At 24.5% G+C, this 22,675-nt stretch overlaps 1 protein-coding gene across 1 annotated transcript; it reads left to right on the top strand.

Annotated features, from left to right (window-relative positions):
• Positions 1-13,243: 13,243 nt before the first annotated feature.
• Positions 13,244-14,613, top strand: LOC129605472 (glutamine synthetase 1, mitochondrial-like). Its single transcript, XM_055515258.1, has 2 exons — positions 13,244-13,271; positions 13,511-14,613. Exons 1-2 carry the CDS (start codon positions 13,244-13,246, stop codon positions 14,611-14,613), a joined length of 1,131 nt encoding a protein of 376 aa, XP_055371233.1.
• The last annotated feature ends 8,062 nt before the right edge of the window (positions 14,614-22,675 follow it).

Raw genomic sequence — 22,675 nt, 5'->3', positions numbered from 1 at the left:
ATAATTAAATGTTTGTTTTTGTACACATTCTTCAGTTATTGTATCTGCGCAATAACTTTTCAGATTTTGAATCATTAATTCCCATCAGATCCACATATATTTTCAAAACATTTATTGGATTTATTCAAAAAATTTTGTAGAAAATGATATTCGCCTTCTTCAAAAGCACTAATTTCATTCGGATTCCTTAAAAATTATGTAGAAAATGCTCAAATGAAGTAAAAATTTTTATTCTTTCAAACACACATTGTTTGTGTTATATAATCATAGTTTTATTTATATAAAAGTATGTATGTTTATACATGAACACCACATGTAAATTATTAAGTACTTGTAAATTTTTTCTACTTTTTAATTTTGCTATTCTAAGGAAAAGTTTGGAATTTTTCCAATTCAATATAGCCATTTTTTTTAGCTTATTATTAACAAAAACAAAGGCAGAAGAACAGAAAGCAAGAAAGAAACCCGAACATACACCAAACAATCGGGTTTCATAGATTTTTTAAGTCAAAGAATAAGAACAATAAAAAAAGTCACGCTAAAAGATAGATAAGTCAACTTTTCTAGGAGAACAAACGAATGATTTATGTTTATATAAAAAGATTTTATGTCTTTTTTCCTAGAACACTCATTACAACTTAATAGCATTAAAGCATTATTGAAGAAAGAATAATGAATTCTATTGACAATAATAGCCGTAAAATCACACAACTCCATCACCCTTATTCATATTGATACCTTCAAAATTTATTGTTACAATATCGGTAGGTTTATGTAGGTACGATAGTTTTTGAACTGCGCAAGATAAATTACTTTTCATAGTTTCTTTTACAATGCAACAAAAACAAAAGCCATAACAGCAACAGCAATAACAAAATCTCTTCTTTGAACGCTTCGTTCAAAAAATAGAATAATAGCATAGTGGGTAACAAAGTAAAGGAAGGGAAAATTACATAAAGAAATGGCTAAGAAAACAATCAAATAGGAAAACAAGCAAACATTCAAAAAGAAAACTATTGTGTTCTCTTTTTGGGGTTCAAGTTTTTGTTATTTTAAATTTTTGTGTTACTAACGTTCGTGTATAAAGTTCAAGTTCAAAACATGATTTTGTATTTTTCCATTCCAAACAACAAACTGAAAAGAAAAAAATTTATCTAGCATTTTTCTTGTTATGTACTTTATATAAATTTAATAAATTTTAATCTTTCTTTTAGCGGGAAAAATCCATTGAAATATTGCAAGGCGTCCATTTGTAATTTTTTATTTTTTTGCTTGTTTTGTGAATTAAAGTCTTCGGGCTCACAGTATTTTTAATTATTTGCAATGAGTTTATTTAGTGTTTAAAGTATTTGAACTTAATTTTTGAATAGGACTGTATAAAAATCTGATGGCTGCATTGCAATGTAGAAAGATACTTTGCTGTATTTTTGAATTCATAGGATGAGAATTCATTGAATTCATGATAAACCTCGCAATCGGAAACGCGCTAAATGTTGACAATTTCAGTCGCTGACAATTTTAACAATTTATTTCTGCGAATGAAATTCTCAATAAAGGACATACATACGTTAAATCACAATGTGCCTCTTAAATTTCTATTAAAACGACAATATGGTAACCCCAATTTTAAAAAGCAAATACATATTTTATTTAATCTGTTCTTATATTTCTCGCGAGTCAATAAAAAATAATCAAAAATCAAATGACATTTAAAAAAATAATTTACAAAAAAAACACAAAGAGTATAAAACATAAAAAAAATTTAAAATGAAGAAAATACGCGCATCTACTTTACTACTACGTTTGTTGTAACATAAAGTAGTCACCTATAATAAAAAGATCTTTCTATTCTTTAAGGCTGTCATTACGGGAAGTAAGTTCCGTTATTTTACTAATGAATTTATTATGACATTTATAAACACAACCTACAAAAAAATTGTAAGCTTTGAACCTAATGTAACGTCAAAATGCGGTTTGTTAGAATGCGATTACCAGTATATTGCATGATAGAAGAAGAATATTATTATGTATTCTATTTATTCTTTTCATTTTTTATCTTGAAACTTATAAAAATAGTTATGTATATAAATGTGTAAGTATGTAAGAATAACGTTCTTAGTAAAAGTTGTTATTTTTATAAAATTGTATTAAAGAATTTCTGCCGCACATAAAGTATGCTATCTATAAACGAGGCTCTTAGAATGTCTATTGTTCTATTTCATTATACTTATATATTTTCATTAAACGAATTTTATATTGAGATTGGATTAGATTATTCTTTTGAAATCGTAAGAAAGTTTTAATCTAAAAAAAGTAGATTTTACATAATATTTGGCATTAGCACTTAAACAATTTAACATACTTTGAAAATAATAAATTATGATTATCGAGTTCCGTCAAGAAAATTTAAAAAATGTGGCAAGACAAGGTTAATTATTATAGTTTAGAATTTTGACAATCTGAGCAACATAAGACAACGAATTGAATCATTATTCATATTGACAACTAATTGTCAATAAATCTTTGATTCCGTCAAAATATAATACATATTCAAAAGAAATTTCTCTGAAAAGCCAATTACGAATTAGAAAAAGTTATCCAAGGGATTGAGCCAACTATTTTCAAAAATAAAAATGTTTAAATATAAATCCATCTACAACATGTACTTAATTATAATTATGATTTTAATTGGACACACCACTGTATATTCAACCATAAATTAATCGATTTAGTGGATACGACCGGCGGCACACATATGAACTGGAAAATAAAATTTTATTTTTTATTTAACAGTAATGAAATGTAAAATTTTCTGCTTTACTGAAAACTTTATTTTGTTTTTTCTCGTTTGTGTTCTGGTCGACTTCAGTTCTTAAATATTTTCTAAAAAAAAAAATTTCAATTCGATTTGATCTAATGATTATGGTCAACGAAAATTGTTAAGAAAAAAGAAAATTGTTGAGGAGCACGATAGTAAAATAGCAACAATAGCAGCAGCAGCACTAACAACAGTAGTTTGCTTTCTTATAAGATCTAGTTTATTAAATTATTACATAATCTCTGTTAATATAACTAGTTTTTCGTAGAAATAACAACGAAAAAAAAAAAACAACAAAAAAAATATGCACAACGATAACATTCATGCTGTAAAAATGCATTTAAAATAGAAAAAAAGAGAAAAATTAATGTATTGCAAAAATTCTAAAAAGGTTATTCACGTCATTACAATACCAGTTAGACTGCTCTTATACATACATAATATATAACGTATACATAAAAAATTGTATGTATTATATAAAAATGGTATATACTCGATTGGTGTAATGTTGTACAACATTTTAAATTTAAGTCTCATAGATGTACTTTTATTGTTATTGTCGTGTCTACTATTGTTTTTGTAATCTTGTTTACGTTTATCAAACAAAAATTTTGAAAGAAATCATAATTATAATATTCCTTTATCTTTAATAGCGGTGATTTAATATGAAATAAAATCAAATGAAGCACTTAATTAAACCATTAAAATTGTTTTTATATTTTTTTGTACATTGATGTGAAAAAGAATAAAGAAGATGAACTTTAAATGTTTCATTTATATGCGCGAAATTCTTACATACTCTTGTTATATGTATATAGTTTAAAATAATTGTACAAAGTTAATAACCCATAAGCTACGAGATGGTTTACTTTTGAATATTTTTTAAAATATACTTATGTATGTAAGTTAAAAGATTCTTAACAGCAACATTTATTGAGTTCATTCAATGTAAGTTTATTTGACGCTGCTACAAAATTATTAATTAGGTGTTTATCGCCGACACTGTAATTTTAAATTATTACAAAAATAATGTAAAATTTAATTAAAATTTATTTAAAACGAAATTATTAATAAAAGTTTTAATTGAAACCGAAACATAGGGTCGTAATTAAGTTTTTTTTAAACAATAGCTTATTTGTAAAATATTAAAATTCAAGTAATAGAAGAAGGAGGAAAAACTTTTGGCAATGTCCAAGAACCTTTCAATAAATTTTATTATAAAACATCGAATTTTGTTATAAAATCTTTAAAGAAATAAAAATGCAGTTCTTTAATTAATGTAAATTTTCCGTACTAATTTTTTTTTAAGAATATTTATAGTAAGTTCCCAAAAAAAAGAGAAACTTTGTCTTACACAAATCATTTAATATTTAAATTTTATAATTTATAATTTTTCTGCATATCCATGTATTTCTTGGCAATATTTTCTTATTGTTTTTCCTAATTATATTTTAAAATAAGGGTATATTTTATAAATTATTAAGTATCTTTAATAAATAACCTTAATTAATTATTTAAGATTATATAAAAAGAAAATAATTCATGCTTCAAAATAAAAAATTCTCTTTTGAATTCATTTTTATATTGAAAGTTCAATGAAAGAAACATATTATAAATATGTATGGATTTATGTACGGATGTATGTATGTATAAGAAGAAACTAAAGATTAACCTTTTATAATGAATTTCTCTTTATTTTCATCTCTTTATCTTTTTCTCAAACAAATTTAAATAATTTTTATTGTAAATTTAATAAAAGTTTTCAAGAAATTTTTATGTTATACAATAATGCAGTTAAAAAATATTAAAATATTAGAGATTTACTTATACACAGTACATTTATATAATTAATATTAAATTATATAATAATATGTGAGTACATGTGTATGTATAATTGAAAAAAATTCAAATGACAATGAAATCATCTTAATTTTTTCATTTCATTTTATCATTTTATTAAAACAAAAAAAAAATTTAATTTAAAAATTCCTTAAAAACAAATTTCCTTTTATTTTTTCATATATTTTTGTTATATAATATTGCACATATTTGTGTCAAAAACAAAATATCATTGACATTTATTCATACAGTATAGAAAGAGAGAGAAAGAAAAAAAAAGAAATACTTCAACTGCTTTCAAAAAGTTTTACAACTCGTTTTTCTTCAGATTTTTGCTATATTACTCTCTTGTTAATCTTCCTAACTTTATTCTTCAAAAAAAAAAACTTTATTCTCTTTTGAAATTCTCTTTCGAAATGTCATATATAAATTTTGTAGAGTATTTAAAATTTAAAATAACTTTGTGTAGTTGCAAAAACAAAGTTTGATTTTTTTTTTCTTGATTTAAATACTTACAAAACAAAAATTAAAACTTAGAAATTGTCATTTTTTATATAGTTTTCAAATAGTTACTAAATAAAATGCTGGTATGATTAAATTCGCTTCAATATTGTCAACTACAATTGCGTATAATTTTCGTCGAAAACCTGAGACATTATGTAATTTACATATTAGCATAGACTGGGAGTACTTATACTCTATTAAGAACATTAGCGCATATCGTTGGTCTCTATAAAGAGTAATTTACCGAGAGTTTTCGAGGCAGTTCCAGAAAGCCTTGTATTTCCATTTATGCAGTAAAATTAAGCATCCCAATCAAGTTTTAAATTCTATCGAATAGGTGCTTATACATCAAGCGGGAAAACTCATTTGGTTCTATATCAATTTAAAATTCAGTCCTGAGCAAGAGTCCCATTATATATTACAGAAGGCATTGGAAGTGTTTTCATTTTGATGCTATATACCTTGTTACAAACTCAATACACCTGTTTTCATAAAAAAATTTCTTAAAAGTGCTGGTATTAAAATGAGTAGGTACGAATATTTTGATTTGTTAAAAAATCAGTACAAAAATTTATAAAATTCTTTCATACCCTTATTTATAGTGCCACGTATTTTAAAGAAAACAAAAAATTCATGCAGCCATTTTTCAATTTAAATAATAAACAAAACACAACACAAACAAAAACGGGGAAAACAGTGAAAACTATTAAATTTTTTTTTTAATTTATTGTAATTTATTTTAAGTGCATTTTTTTATGAATTTTTTATTAAATTAAATTACCTATACCGAAAAAAAAAAAAAATAATAATTAATATCACGCTCACCTGAATCAAAAGAATTTCTTCCTATTTTTTATTTACCTGCAAACTAATTTAATTAAATTCAATGTGAGAGTGCTGGACAATCATAATGTTCGTAATATGCACTTATTAAAATATTATGTAAATTTTTAACTTTTACTACTATGATTATTTTGTAACCAAACTTATGTGGCATGGCATGAATATTAAAATTATTTAATTCTACCTGTGTTTTATAACAGTTAGTATAGTAGGTAATAGAATTCTTATCATCAACATTTATTACGTGATACCATAAAATTCATAAAGTGAGTTCTTAGAATAGAATTATGTAGAAAACTTATTTCTTATATTTTATTGGATGCATTGATAATTTCTTTAATTTTTAAAAAAAATTTTTAATAATGGTTTGACTTGTGTATTTTTTGTACCGTATTTAAAAAATAATATGAGAGTAGATTCAAAAAATAATGATAAATTTATATATATAGAAGTTAACAAAAGAGATCTGAGGAATGTAAATTTTGTTTTCCATAAAATGGACATTATCTATAATCTACATTAAATTTACATACGTATTCGTATATGTGCCGTTCTATAAAACTCAAAACACCATCGTTAAGGTGCTCATTTAACTTAATGGTGTATAAAAAGTTATATTTTATTTTTTTATATAAAAATTTTTATAAAACGATAAAAATTTTAAAATATCTATTTTATTTTTTATTATAGTGTAGTGTAAACGAAGATTTCCATGAAACAAGGAAATTAATAATTGCCTAAATTTTCTATGGAAGTTAAACTCATTTAATTAGAATAATATTTGGAAGAACTTCATTAATTAAGAGGATTCAAATACTTGTAAGATTTATAGGATGATATAAAAATGTACGTAGCCATCATAGGGTTTGGCTGTATTGTGTATAAATTTTTTCAACTCACACAAATGAAACAAAAAGGAATATAAAGCTAAACTGAAACCAGCAAAAGCGACAGCAATCATGAAATCAGCTAAACAGATGAATAATGAATACAGGAAGGTCCACGCTTTTCAATAGACATCTGAACTTGTTCGTGATTCAGTTAAAAATGCTGTTTGGAGAAAAACAAACCGAATAACAAAACCAAAGAATACAGACAATGAAGCTATCACAGTAATGTTGAAAGAACTATTACAAGGGTAGATGCGTGGATAACTTCGATATATGGATCGATCATAAATACGGTAAACACAATTTTATTAATTTGTTAGAAAAGAGAATTCTATGCTTTAATTAAACGTTTACAAAAAATCTTCATAAATGTAGAAAAGTCAATATGAGAGTCATTAAAGAGTTCTTAAATTTTAGATTTGGTAATCTTTTAGTTAATTAAACTGGGTTATTAGCTAAGTTTACTCTTATTTTGTTTTCATTATCACTTATTAATAGTTTTAAATAATATGCTATATCTAAATTCTCTTGAGCAAAATCACTATTCACATTAAATTACACACACTAAAATTTGTAGAAAATTTAAAATTCACAAACCTTTACTAAAAAAATTTCTTTTAGTTTTCCTTTTATAATGCAATCCGAATTTGACTTGTCTTTCACAATACTCTCAATCAAGAGAACACGTATTATTAAAGTTTTTAGAAAAAATAAAAATATTCAAAATCGTTAAGGATAATTACTAAAAAAAGTGCATGATTTCAATAGTACATGCATGCTTATATATAATGTATAGTAATGAACGCTTTTAGTACCAAAGACATAAAAAAACCGTGTATTCTTTGAATACAATTTATAGTCTGACAAACAGAATTATTTTAATGGTGTTATAATCAATCAATAAAATCGAAATGCTTTTAGGTTTCTTATTTACTTTGCAAACTTGACACATTGTGAACCAGATCTTAATGCAACTTTTTCGGAAACCTTTATGTTTTTAATGCGGTGGTAGTTCCCAATAATATAATCTATAATTTCTAAAAGAATCTTTAATTGTTGATCATATCTACTTTATATTCTATGTAATATTAGTTACACGTGGTATCGCAGTTTTGCCAACGATGTTATGGATTTAGGCATTTTGCCTTTTTAAGCGGAATCCTAACATTAACAAATACAATAAAACAATAATTTTTGGTGGTATCGAATATGTACATTGCATATAACTATACGAAAATATTATTTATAATTGATGTGACCAATAACGACGGATAACAAGAATTTTTGTTAAACCAATTTAATGCTATTTTGTTTATTTAACTTTTCTATCGTTGTATGCTTGTAATTCTGCACAATATAATAAATTCTTGAACACATGTACTTTTGTATGTTAACAGATTCACACCAAAGCAATAACGTGTACCATATTTTATTGAATTTTTTCTTTTATATTTTTTGTTTATAGTTGTTGCTTATTTTATATTACCGTTGCATCTCCTAGAAATGAACCAGTTTATTGTGGTCAACCATTTGAAATTTGCTTTTTTTTCATTTTTTTTATAAATAATATAAATAATGTGTTTTTTCACTCACCTAATGCAGGCTGATTTATTATATAAAAAGGAAAAACAGAAAAATATAAGTGGAAAAATTGTTAATTGGTCTGACTAACCTTGGGATGCAGATTTTTTATTTAGATAACCACTGAACTCTTCTCGATTTTGTAATCCTCTACTCGTTCAATTCACTTTGAAACAGTACTTACAAATAGCTGCTCTGTTTGATGCTTCTGTTTTAACTAAGAACATTTTTATATAAGGAAGCTATTAGGCTCACTTCCTTGTACCTACTTTAATGGCATCGTTTGTAATTCAGACAATAAATAAAACAAAATACACAAATAAATTACTAAATTCATAATACCACCACATAAGTAAAGGTAATAAACTCTTTTCATCTAAAATGTCAAACTAATTTTTTGCTTCAAGAACAAAAGCAAAAAAAAATATATCTACTACTTGATTAGCTATTCATAATACTCTGAGTCCAACCTGTGGGCCATGTTTTGCACATTCCTGCTATAATAAATACTTTAGTAAGGTTATGGGGTTAAATATACATTATTCGTAAGCTTAACATATTAATGCATTCGCATTCTTGTTTACTATTTATAAGATTTTGTGGTACACCTACCTGAAGTATAATTAACAAAATAATTTTTCACATTACATAGGTTTGCATGAACTTCATGCATTTACAATATTTAATATAATGCATTGTACGATATTTAATATAACACACTACTATACGATATTACAAATGAAATTGTTTGGTATAAATAAAACTGTATATCAGTGACGTAGAAGAGTACGTAAATATTTTATTTGGTAAAGTAAACAAGAGTAGATAATTGTTTTACATTTTGTGATCTTTCAACTTGTTTTGGGGAAAACATTCTTTTGTTGCCGAAAAAAAAACTTAACTAGAATAAATTTTTTATAATTATCAAAGGTCTTGATTTTCAATTTATCTCCATCAATCTATGTACATGTTTTACATCAAAGTATGTCAAACATGTACCTAAAAATTTCCTTCAATAATGTAAATAAACATTTATTCCTGTCTTTGGATTATTCCAAATTTCTCATATTTCATGAAAATAAGCAGGTGTAGTCTCCGCTACTGATCTCCTTTTAAAATGAGTTCATATTCTAATCGTACCAATAAATGTGTGTGTGTTGAGTAAGTGTGTACACATTTTGGTTTTGTTTTTCTAATTAAGTTACAGTGGACGACATTAAGTTCATTATACTATAATAAACGAGTTAATTAAAGCATCACTTATTCTATAATATCAAATAACAAAATTAAGTTTTTGTATTAAAATAGAAAATTTAAAAATTACAATCAGATTTAAAGGCGAATAAATCAACAAAAGTATGCTATTACAATCTTCCATTACATCTAAGTATTAACGATGACATGGTACATGATATTTAATAGCCAATATGTGTGTACGAAATTTATAATTACATTTGTTTCATATTTTTTAATATTTAAACTAACGAAAAATTGTTTTAATCGCAGTGTTTCATCGCAATTTCTCAGTATATTTGCACATACGATGTATGTCAGGGTGTATGAGTTGTTTTCCAATTTTTCAATATTATTTTATGGTACATTGAATTCATTTAGATTTGGTTTAATAATTTTTCTGATAAAGTATATAAAAGAAAATGCGGTAGCATTAAAATTATTATAAAAATTAGCAAAAGAATCTTGTTAGACAAGTTGACCTCATCTTAGATAATGCAAAAAAATAATTTTTGTTGTTGTTGCACACCATAAAATTTATGTCACATTTATGTTTTTTAGTTTATACCTTGGATAATTTTAAAAATTATAATTTAGTGTACATTCTGTTGAATGAATAAAAAATTTAAAAAACTTCAATTAAAAACTAAAAAACAAAAAAATTTATAAAATTAAAAATTATGTTTTGAGAATTTATTTTGCAATTTTTACTTACCCAACCAAACATAATATTATTATTTGCTCCTTTATTTTGTAAATTCAAGTTTTTTTTTTCTAGTTGTTTTATAAAAAGTTTTGAAATAAATTTTAAAAATTATTTACAAAATGTAAATGGAACAATATAATTAAGTAGATAGAATACTTCTGGGTTGGGATAACTTTAAAGATTTTTCAAAACTATTTTAAATGAAATGAAAAATAAAAAATTTGCTTTGCTGAAATAAAATGTTTTTGTAGTTTAACACATATGCTGCCAAAATGACTTTAACAAAAAAATGTTATCATACCTGAAACGAGAATAAAAGAAAAAATTAGTTGCAAAATAATCTTAAGGTATTAAATGAACTTTATATTTAATAAAAATTAAGGTGAATTTAATGTAACACAAAACAAACATAAGTTAGAGTTAAATGTAAACTGTAAATTTGAAATGTAGTTCAAAGAAAATATAATACAGCTCTTACTTGACGAACTTTACCCTAAGTGATAAAATACCTTTCGAAAGAAAATTTTGAAGAAATTCTTTGATAAATCTGAATTCCGTTGTGCATTTTAATTAGTATTAGCAATTCGGATTTCAGGATTTTATAAATTTTGTGTGGTGTTGTGTAAGTTTACATATACAATCCCCGTTGAGTAACCCACCCAGTAACTAAATATTTTCAAATTTTTATGTTACACAACGTATTATTTTATCATTAAAAAATACCCGAAAAAAAACTTATTTTTTTTATAGCAAATTTTTTAAATTCCGTATATAGAACTAGAATGAAATTTCAAAATTAGAATCAAATTTGAATTTACTATTTAAATCTTAATTTTAAGTTGGAGAGAAAAAATTCAAGTAAAATATGATCATGACCTAAATAAGAAATAGAACGATAAAATTAAATTCGAAAATAGATTTAAAAAAATTTTATACCCACATTTTCAAATTACGTTAGGTCATTAATCCTCATCCATACGTAACACCTTGGAACCTATGAACATAACAGTTACAATATATATTTACATAAAATGTATATTTTATGTAAATGTTAAAATAAAAAGCAATTAATCAACACTTTAAGTCCCACCCATCAACAAAATTTCGTTGAAAAAATTTATCTCACTTCTATCTTGTTTTTAATATCCTTTTATACTCTCATTAATTTCATACAAACATTTCTTATTTTCACAATGGTATACCATAGTAGTTTCGATTTACATAGTATGTTATTTATACATAAGTATGAAAAAATTGAGAACAATAGAAAAACTATAGCATCCAAAATGATAAAAAATCATATTCAAATATTTTCTTAAATTTTGAAAATAAATGGGATTTATATAACAAAAATTTTTTTTCTATACTTTAATCCTTTCTTATCAAATATTTTGTCTTCTATCGAAAATGTTTTAGTATAGGGTTTAAAAGTATGAAATATGTACGGGGCGCTTTTTTTTTACTGGCAACCTATTTTTTGATTAATTTATCCTCGAGTTCTGATAATGAATATTCCTTTTATTTGCTTATAACTTTTTAAGAATCTTTTGAAATTATAATATAATATAAATATAACTTTAATTATAGCTTTCGGAACTCCATCCGATTTTGAGAGAAACAATATATAATCATTCTACGTTGATTTCCGGGCACGTGGTCGTATATGGTAACAAGATATCCTCATTAACTCAGAGCTCCTCAGTGGTCGATCAAGATTTGAGATAGCTGCTCTGAGGAAATAAATAGGAATAATAGTGTTAGGAAGAGACATGAGACATGTGGCAACCATGACTGCTCATTCGAGACTCGTCAAAAAAAAATTTATATACAGCTTGAAATTCAGGAAAGAGATCCGCGCATCCACCTTCTAGTAATTCACTGTTGTTTGAACTACTATATTCGCATATTAAGACCGTTGCAGACCATTTGTATAGAGCTTTCATAAGAGAAAAATATCTCATTTCATTATATTGGTATTGTGTCATTTTATTTACATAAGTTTTCTGGTTCCTATATTTTTGATCTTTTAATGCGTATTCTTATACATATATACCGTCTTAAGAACAAAAATTCTCTTTTATAATTATAATAGCAGTGCTAATTATGATAGAACTTTGTAAAAAGTTCGAATACCAATTTATACAAATCATTAGTTTAATCTCAAAAATTATTAGTCTGAATTTTATCTCAAAATTGCTCGATCATTAACATTTTATTATTAATTAACTTTTATGCTATTATTTAAATCAAAATAAGAATTGAATAATAGAAAGCTAAATTATTTTAATTATATTAAGTCATTAAATTGAAAAACTGGTATAAAAAGCTTTTGTTTATTAAATTTCAAAAGGATGCTTTAGAAATATTTATATTTTCCTTACATAATCAAAGCAAATAAGCATAAAGGGGGACCATTTCAATGCAAATTGCTCAGTTCTTTTCCTATTAAATATTTTTCTAAGGTTAATTTAAATATGAATTCAAAATTCTTCTAAACCACTTCAATTTTTTTTGTATAGCTCTTCAACTCTTGAATCCAACAAATGATTTAAATTGGCATTAAAAAATCATTTATTTAACTAAACGTTTATCTACATAGATACATACATACAGATATATTATATAAAACTGAATCCTTTCAATAAATGAAAAATTAATTTAATAAAAATATTATTATTTGTTTGTAATTTTATATTTCTGTTTCAACATTAATTTAAAATAATAAATGAGTTGAATACAATGAGCTCAAAATAAATGACGAAAAAATCACGAACAAACAAAATTTAACTTCGTCAATTGGTATAAGAACATACTAAATACGAGTACAACATGTTTGATATTGAAATAATTTTACAAAGTAAATTTTAGAAAAAAAAATATGGAACTAAGTAACATTCTGTCATTGAATTTAAAAATGAAAAATTAATTCTTTGATTTTCCTTTGAGAAATTGTAAAATATTTTTGCTTTATTATGATTTCCGTCACTGGACCTGCCTTGATTCGATTTACGCAAACTTTTCAGTCATCGAAAATACTGTGGTCATTCACTAAATCCGTGAAATTTTGTATAAATAAAAAATTTCATGTTTATCCAGGAGGAATATTAGACAAAAAAATTTTGAACCGGTATAGACGTCTTCAAATACCGGAAAATAAAATTCAAGTGACATATCTTTGGATTGATGGTATTTCAAATATACGTATAAAGGACAAAATAATTGATTGTATTCCACAACAAGCACTTGATAATCGATTTGGCGAAGTTGATGATTTACCAGTTTGGCAATATGATGGCGGTTCCACTTATCAAGCTTCAGCAGATAATTCTGATGTAGTTTTAATCCCAAAAGTCATATATAAAGATCCATTCAAAGCTGGAAATAATGATATCATAGCTTTATGCGAAACTTTCCATTCAGATGGTAGCCCTACAGCAACTAATAAACGAAAAGAGTGTACTGAAACATTCTGTAAATATGAAAATGAAAAAATGCTATTTGGATTCGAACAAGAATATACTGTTTTAGGTTTTGGCGGAAGACCATTTGGCTGGCCAATAGATGGTTTTCCTAAACCACAAGGTCCTTACTATTGTGGTGTTGGTGGTGATAAAGTATTTTTAAGAGATTTAATGGAATCACATATTATGGCATGCCTCTATGCCGGTATTGATTTACATGGGACAAATGCTGAAGTTATGCCTTCACAATTAGAATATCAAACTGGTCCAACATTTGGAATTAAAGCTGCTGATGATTTATGGGTTTCCCGTTATATTTTACAGAGAATAACTGAAGATTTTGGTTTAACAGTAACATTTGATCCTAAACCAATACCCGGTGATTGGAATGGTGCTGGTTGTCATACAAATTTTTCGTCAAAATCAATGCGAAATGATGGTGGTATTAATGTTATAAATGAAATTATATCGAAATTATCAAAAAAACATAAAGAACATTTGATTGCTTATGATCCACATGGTGGATTAGATAATAAACGAAGACTTCTAGGTACACATGAAACATCAAGTATTGATACATTTACATTTGGTATTTCTGATCGTAGAGCTAGTGTTCGTATTCCATTAAGTGTTTCAAAATGTGGTAAAGGTTATATAGAAGATCGAAGACCAAGCTCTAATTGTGATCCGTATAGTGTTACCAATGCTATTATAACAACAATTTTTGGTTGTCATTAATTTTTTGTTTTGTTCTGATTAAAGTCTTTTGAATTTTGAAAATTCAATTTGTAAATTTTTTTTATTAATTTAATACAAAAAAAATTTTTACGGGAAATTTTAGAAAATATTTACATGCCACATTAAAATTGCACTACAGGTATATTAAATGATGTACAATTTCATTGGATATTTTATTTTATACAAAAAAAACTGCTCTTCTTACACATACTCAAAAAACCACTCATACCCGTAATAGCTTAGCTGTGCTTCTACATTATTCAATTAAAAACCTCGAAATATAATTGATAATTAATTATGAACATAATTTATTATCATAAATTTTTTATACCCACTTATTTATTAAACCACAGAAATTCCGATTTCATTGTATAGTAAAAGAAAAGAAAAAAATTTAAGGAAATTTTTAAAATTAAATCAATGGAAATAAGTGGAAAATTACAGAGAGACTTACAAAGTGGAAATTATAAAAGGTTGTGAATAAAATTTTTATATTCAAGCATTGAATTTTTATATTGACTGAAGTTTAGAAGTTCAATATTAAATTCTGAAGTAATTTTCGAATTGTGCAGTATCTATAGTTTCAGAAATTCGGCATGGACATGAAGTGGTTCGACGAAATTTTGAATTGACCCCTACAAAATTATAGGACATTGTTGTCTTAGTATATAATTTATAAGTTCTTGACACAATTTTTTGATTCTTTGAAGTCATTTACTTGTGTGTTTTATCTCCAAGGACATTTTTTTTTTTTTCTATGTAACACAAACATTATTTAAGTTCTGATATACATGTATTATATGTTTTTTTATTTAAATTAAAATATATTCAAATGATTGCATGTTACAATGAAATTCATTCCATTTTATTTTTGTAATAAATTTTTAAAAAATTCATTCATGGCATAAAATGATTAAAAGGACATAAAAAAAATATGTATTAAAAACAAACATTCTTTTTTTTTTAATTTTTTTAAATCATTATAAAAAATACCATAAAAAAAGAATTTTATTTGAATATTAAAAATTCTTTTGATTTCATAAACAAAGCTAAATTATAAAATAATTATGAGAATAAATAAATAATTATGAAATTTATAATTTTTTACCACATTGTACATAATTCTGCTGTGTTCGGTCTGGTATGAAAATTTATGATTGATTTTGGGTTTCTCATGTATAATTACGTATACTAATATTCTGTTGGGTTTTATTATCGTAAATACTTAAAATATTATGAAAAAATAATTATTGAAAAATTATTATGTATGGTAATTTCAATGGTTTAATATTTATTTTTTATACAAAATATAAAGACATAAGAAAAAATTTAAATACAAGTAAAATATAGAGAAAAATTAAAAAAAAAATATTGTGAACAAACCAAAATTTATTCAAATTAAATGGAATTTTTTATGTCAGAGATCTAAATCATATATTGTAGCTCTAGTAAAGCTATAGTCAGTATTTAAAATTTAACTATAATGGTAAATGAGAAAAATTCGGCGCAAGTTAAAGTTTTTGAAAACAAATTTCGTAAATGATGCCTTGAATTATTTTATTAATTTAGTAAACAAACCCTAAGTAAATCAACTTGTTTATCTCTTATTAAATATTGGTAGTAAGGTTTCTTATAATGATGTTGCCATATTTGAAAAAATCTTCTTCACTTTCTTATTATCAATTAATCTTGTAGCAATCTACAGATGTAAAATTATTGCAATTTTCTATATATTGAGAAGTGAATCGAAATAATTTTAAATTATTTCTCATTTTAATTTAAACATTTATAAATAATCATTTGTTCAGTTTGTATACAATTGAAAATAATTACTATAGATAAAAATAATTTCTTTAATAATTTTTTAAATTTTATTTTTATTTTCAGGAAAAACCTTTCCGCCACAAACTCCACTACTATAGATATAAATTCTTCTATACAAGAAAAATTGTGACAGAATGCAAATTTTTATATTTTACCGTTGTACCTAAACATATTCATAGATGCACACGTGAAATAAGTTTAGAATTTAGTTCAAAGAATGAGAACGTAAAATAAAAATAAAATGATAATTTGAATCGAAATTTGAAACAGTTTTCATTTTTGTATATGGTTAAAATTCTTTTAACAAACTATTGACAACATAGAATTCTAACTGTATATATTATTATGTAAGTATTTATATATGTACATATGTATGTATACTATGTATAGTAATAGTGATAACTGATAATCTTAACATACATTTTACATAATGTTCATGTTTATTTATTTTATTTACAATATCATTAAGATTTCTATGCATGCATAATAAATTATTTTCTGTTTTCATATAGCCACCATGTGCGGAACCTGAATTTTTTATACTTATGTTTGATGTGTACAACTAGTTATAGATACTTCAATAAGTGTGGTTCAATACTTAATATACAGTCAGCATAGCATACACGCAGAATTATTCTATAGTATTTTTAAAAAAATCATCATAATATTGTACACAGTGTAAGTAAAATGAGTTTTTATCATTTAGTATTTCGATTTTCAAAATATAATTTTATATTTTATGAGTTGAAAATACTTAAAAACAAAAAAAAAAAATATTTTAATAATGTCAAGTGACAGTAAAAAATCATTTGTCATACTTACATTATTTGGAAAAAATTAATTACAATTTGCTTTTTTATTTTTTAGATTTTTTATTTTTATTTCCGCTTATTTTGTATACTATATAAGTACAAAAAAATTTTTTAAGTTTAATTTTAAAATTTTACAATGCACATTTATTATCCACATTGTAACTGCTTTTAATATGTCAGATGACCATTAATTTTGTTAATTAATAAAAATATTAAACTCTGAAATAATTTTAAATAATACAAAAGATTTTAATAATTATAATCTCAATATTATAATGAGGACAAAATATAAATATACATATTTATGAATATAAACAAATATATATATTGTATGTGTAAATATGTAGTCATAATTGACCTATATTAATAAATCAGGAATATAAAAAAGATGTCAAAAGACTTATTACTATAATGATGGTTAATTATTTCCAAATTATCACAATGCACTCTCATATAATTGTGTTAAAATATTATGAATTTATTTTAAGTAGAATAAAAAATAATTATTAAAAACTAGTTTGGAAATTATAAATCAAATTAAAATTTGTACTCCTAATTAAATTGTTTAATAACTTTTTAAAGTTACACGGTGTTAAAGTAAAAATCACGGAAAATAACATACGACAAGAGTATTGAATATGTTGACAAAGTATAGTCGTATAAAAAAATTTCTTATGTAAATATCGAAAATTAATTAAATAGCTTTTTGATTTTCTCATTCTCTATTTTCTCTATTCTCTTAAAAAATTTACTTTTCTATAGAAATTAAGAACATTAATTTTCTCTTTTCTTAAGCATGCTCTTATTTATAACTTATTGTTCATTAATTCTCGCACATCCGTTTCGGCATTCTTTGATTTTGTGGGTCAACTTTAAACTCTTGCTTGCAAAATTCTATTATGAAAAAATATTTTCAAATTAATATTTTGAATTAGATTGTTACTTAAAAACAACTTTTTCACATTTTTTTCAAAAAAAAATTTTTATTTTTTAACTTTTTCAGAAATTTGCACCATTTTTTTTTTACAATTTAAGGTGCGTGTTTTTAAATGCAACATTCTGCATAAAATTTAATTTTTTTCATAAAACAATTCTAATCTTTTGTTCATTCAGTTTTTTTTTATTTTCTTTTTATTTAATTTTCGGTCAACAAGAAACGAAAATATCAATCGAGATTTTTATAAAATAGAACACCCATGTCTCTGACAAAAAAAATTCTATTGCTTTATAAAAGTATAATTAACCCTTTTTTCCACATTATTTAACTTTTTTTTTTATATTGTTAGAAATGAGAAAATCGTACGTAAAAATAATTTTTTTTTTTAATTTTCTACTACAAAGTGAGAGAAAATCATAAAATCAAAAAAAAAAAACGAAACAGTTAAATAAAATGGTTTTTAATAAAAAATTTTAGCTTAATAATCTAATCATTGGCAATATTTTTAATTGAACCTGTCGAATTGATTCTACATGCATTGAAATTTTTGAATAATAAATAAACTGGCATTTTTCTAAAATTCACATAGCACATACAGAATTACATAAATTCAACATACAAGCACTGTATCATAAATTATTTATACTCAATAATGTGTTCGCCATGAATTTTATAAACCTAAATTAACGTACATATGTAAGCATATATTTAAGTATAGATACGCATATCATTAAATTATTAAAAAGCGTGTACACCACTGTATTCATTTAAAATCGTATAATATAAAGTGTACGGGATAAGAAAAAATAGAAAAATATATTCAGTATGGCATTGCTTCTAAACTTAATTGACAGCTACTAGGTGTGGTGTTATATGAAGTTAATATTCAAGAATTTCAATCCTGTATTTGGAGTATACATACGTACATTTAACAAGAGTATAAAAATTTTCAGTATTATAAAAATTGAAATATACACACCTATTGTAATTGAAAAGTTTTTAAAATTATATAGTTTCAGAACCTAAACATTTTTCGGAGTTAAGGAGTGAAACGCATCGGTCTTAGAATATATTACTGTAAAAAAGTTGTAGAACTTTTCAACATTTTATCGTATTTTTAAATTTTAAATAAGATATGAGTTAATTTTTGCATTTCCGATCTGTATGAAGCAAAAGGTTAAATTAACGTTTGCAATTCTGACTGTGAGAGATCTTATTAGTTAAAACTGTACTGCAATAACACTAGTAAAGCAGCCTGCAAGCAGAAACTCTGGTTTCAAAAAGTTTAATATATATTCTCTTCTGATTGGGATAAGAAAAAAAATTTATGCTGTCGATTTGACAGAAGATCTTTTGCAGTACTACCATGAAAACAGAATACCTTTTGCAGCAAACTACATTGCAGAAATTTGTTAGAACTGCTAACACGAATTCAATCAAAAATTATATTTGTTAAGTTTCAAGTTTATACAGCTCGTTACACATCTAGCATTTTAGTTAGCCTTTTATGTTAGCATTTCAAAAACTGACGAAAAAACGCACACATATGAAATTGAATAAGATTAAAGTTCAGACCGGGATTGTACAAGAAAATTTGAAACAATAAACTTACAAAATCTTAGTTCAAGGTATTCAAATCCCCATGACCGTTTATCTATACCATACATAATATTACAAACACATTTCGCATACATTTCAATATGATATTTTATAGACTACAACCGGAGAAAGTAGTTGTTAATCTTCTTGTAATTGACTGTAATCCCAGTAACTTCCATTTCAATTTCACAGAATGCTCAACTCTATTTAAATTTGTTAAAAACTTGTTTTTATATAAAATTGAAGAATAGAAAAATATTATACATGCATTCAAACCGAGCATAATATTTTTCGTTCGGTATTTGAAAATGAATTAATCTTATAATTAGCTTAGTGAATTTATATTTGTATGTATGTAGTTATGTACCAATATTATAATTAAATTGTTTTATTATTGTTATTATTATTATTATTTTCTAACCATATTTTCGCGGCATTTTTCTTTTTTTATTTTCTACATTTTTTTTTTTTAAATTTTATAGAGCGTTGACGTATAATACAAAGTAGCACCGTTAAATATAGGCCAAACATGAAAGAAAATTATTACTGTTGCATGTGGTGTAACAAGTAATCTAAAAAACAAAAACCAAAGCAACAATAAAATTTTACAAAATATAATGAAACAAAAAAAAAACTGTAAAAATTTGTTGAATGAATCGATTTTTGATAGCTTTGAAACACGCTAGAAAAAATAATAAAATCGATTTATGTTTAAATATGAAAAGAATTCCATAGCTATTATTCCCAAAAGTTAAAATTGCAATCTATACAAAAATGCTTTTGATAAAATAATTTAACGTATAGGAATTGAAATAAAATTAATTTTTTGAATAAATTATTAAATTCATTAAAAGTTTTAGTGTCACACATCGTACATAATTTATGGCAATTCTAATCTGATTTTAAAATTTCTATTAAGAAGTTTCATTGAATTCAGGATATGTGTGTGTACCCTCTCATCTTCAAAAATAAAATAACTTTTATAACAAAGTTAACAACAAAAATAAGCAAAAAGAAGATTCTAACTTGAGTCTGAGAATGCTCTAATATAAAAGCTACTAATAAGGGCCGAAAATTCAAATTGATTCCTTTTGTCAGAAATTTTTAGAAATTTAGCATTTATACCGTAAATACTTCTTCTGGAACGCTAATGAAGACTTTTGTATTTAGGACCACTGGAGACTATTCTGTGGCAACCATTGGAGAATTTTGTTAAAAAAAGGTTATTTTGGGAAATTTTGTGTGGAAGATCATTGGATACTTTTCCACAAGAAAAACTTTGAAAGTTTTTGCACGGAAGAGACTTTTGTATGCCTGGAGACTTTTAGAGACCAGCGGAGACTTATTTTTAGGAAGTTTACATATAGATTTTAATATTATATTTGATTATAATTTTTAAAAAAATTGAATTTTTTGTATGATTTCGCGAAAAATTCATAAAATTTCACTGATTAAGTACGGTCGAATATTTCATACTCGAAATATATTTTTATTAAAATGTCAGCATTTTATTTACAAAAATAATTTAAATTTAAAATTTTATTAAATATAGCTTGCATATTCTCACAATACTATTAAATTTTTTAAAATTCAAATATTTCACGAAGGACTACGTTTTACAACAATATCCTTTAAAAAGTGCAATAAAGATTTTAATAAAGATTTTTAAGTAATAAAAAAGCACTGACTCACCTCAAATAAATAAAATATCCTTAAAACGGTTTTTTTTTTTGTAAAGCTAGTAAATATTGGAAAAAACGAAACATAATGAAAAGGGAAGAAAAAATCTGCTTTTTTATTTCCATATTTTTCAATTTTTTTTTTTTCATTCATTCTTTACATTTCCTACAAACAGGGTTATTCAGAAGCGTATGCCAAAATAACAGGATTTTAAAATAAAGGATTTCGGAAAGCGTCCTTATATACTCAAATTTATAAACTATACATACCCGCACACTCTATATGTAAAAACTTTCTTAAATTTCTTTGATATTTCGTTAAACCATAAATCAACAAATCTTTTAAAAAAAACTTGCTTCGGCTAGTTAAATATTTGTACTTTTTTTAAAAATTCCATTAATTCACATTTTCTCTTCTTTCAGATTATTTTTACTTCATTTAAGATGTTAGTAGCCTTGGATAAAACACAAGGATCCGAGCTAGGGGGGTTTTTTCAACATATACAATAAATGTTATTTTATTGACGTTAGTAATCGTGTATGTAACATAAAGATGCAACAACAACATACACAACGACTGGATCCGAGCTAAGAAAATTTAGCTGCTACAATGGATACGTAAGTAAAGTGCATTCAAATTTGTTATTATAGGGTTGTGATTCTTTATTCGTCTTTTTTTTTGGGCCGATTAAACATTAAAAATTGAAAAATGAACTCACAACAGAAGAAATGCCGCTTGAGATTTCACTTATCCACTTCGGAAAAAAAGTTTTCTCATTTGCCATATTCAAAATAATGGTATATATAATGGTATTTTTACGTTTTTAATCACCTGGTAGATTTACTGAGATTTTCATTTTCACTTTCTCACTTTTTTTGAATCCTGAAATCGACTTACCACGAAACAATATTATTTTACAGTTAGTGAGAACACTTTTACATACATTACGGTACCAAAATCATGTATTTTCAACTCAATAATTTTAAAAATTGAAGTACATTTCAGCAATAAATAAACTTAAGTAAATTTGAGTAATAAGTAAACTTAAGTACATTTGTAGTCAAGCCTTAAAAAAATCTTAGTCAAACCTTAAAAATCTAGTCAAGCTTTTACAAATACCAGATACATGTGCGTTGTCACAAAAATTGTGGAAATATTATTCGTTAAATTTAAAATGGAAAACTCAAATTTTTGCAAATTTATTGTATTG

This window comes from Condylostylus longicornis, unplaced genomic scaffold (assembly GCF_029603195.1).
Source record: "Condylostylus longicornis isolate FDR11 unplaced genomic scaffold, ASM2960319v2 ptg000002l, whole genome shotgun sequence".
Taxonomy (NCBI): domain Eukaryota; kingdom Metazoa; phylum Arthropoda; class Insecta; order Diptera; family Dolichopodidae; genus Condylostylus; species Condylostylus longicornis.
The sequence above is the reverse complement of the archived record's forward strand: the minus strand, read 5'-3'. Positions and strand labels throughout refer to the sequence as shown.

Coding starts and splice junctions, on each gene's coding strand:
- LOC129605472 (XM_055515258.1), top strand. CDS start 13,244: ATGTTTGATATTGAAATAATTTTACAAA. Junction 13,272..13,510: donor TATTGAAATAATTTTACAAA/GTAAATTTTAGA, acceptor ATGTTTATCCAG/GAGGAATATTAGACAAAAAA.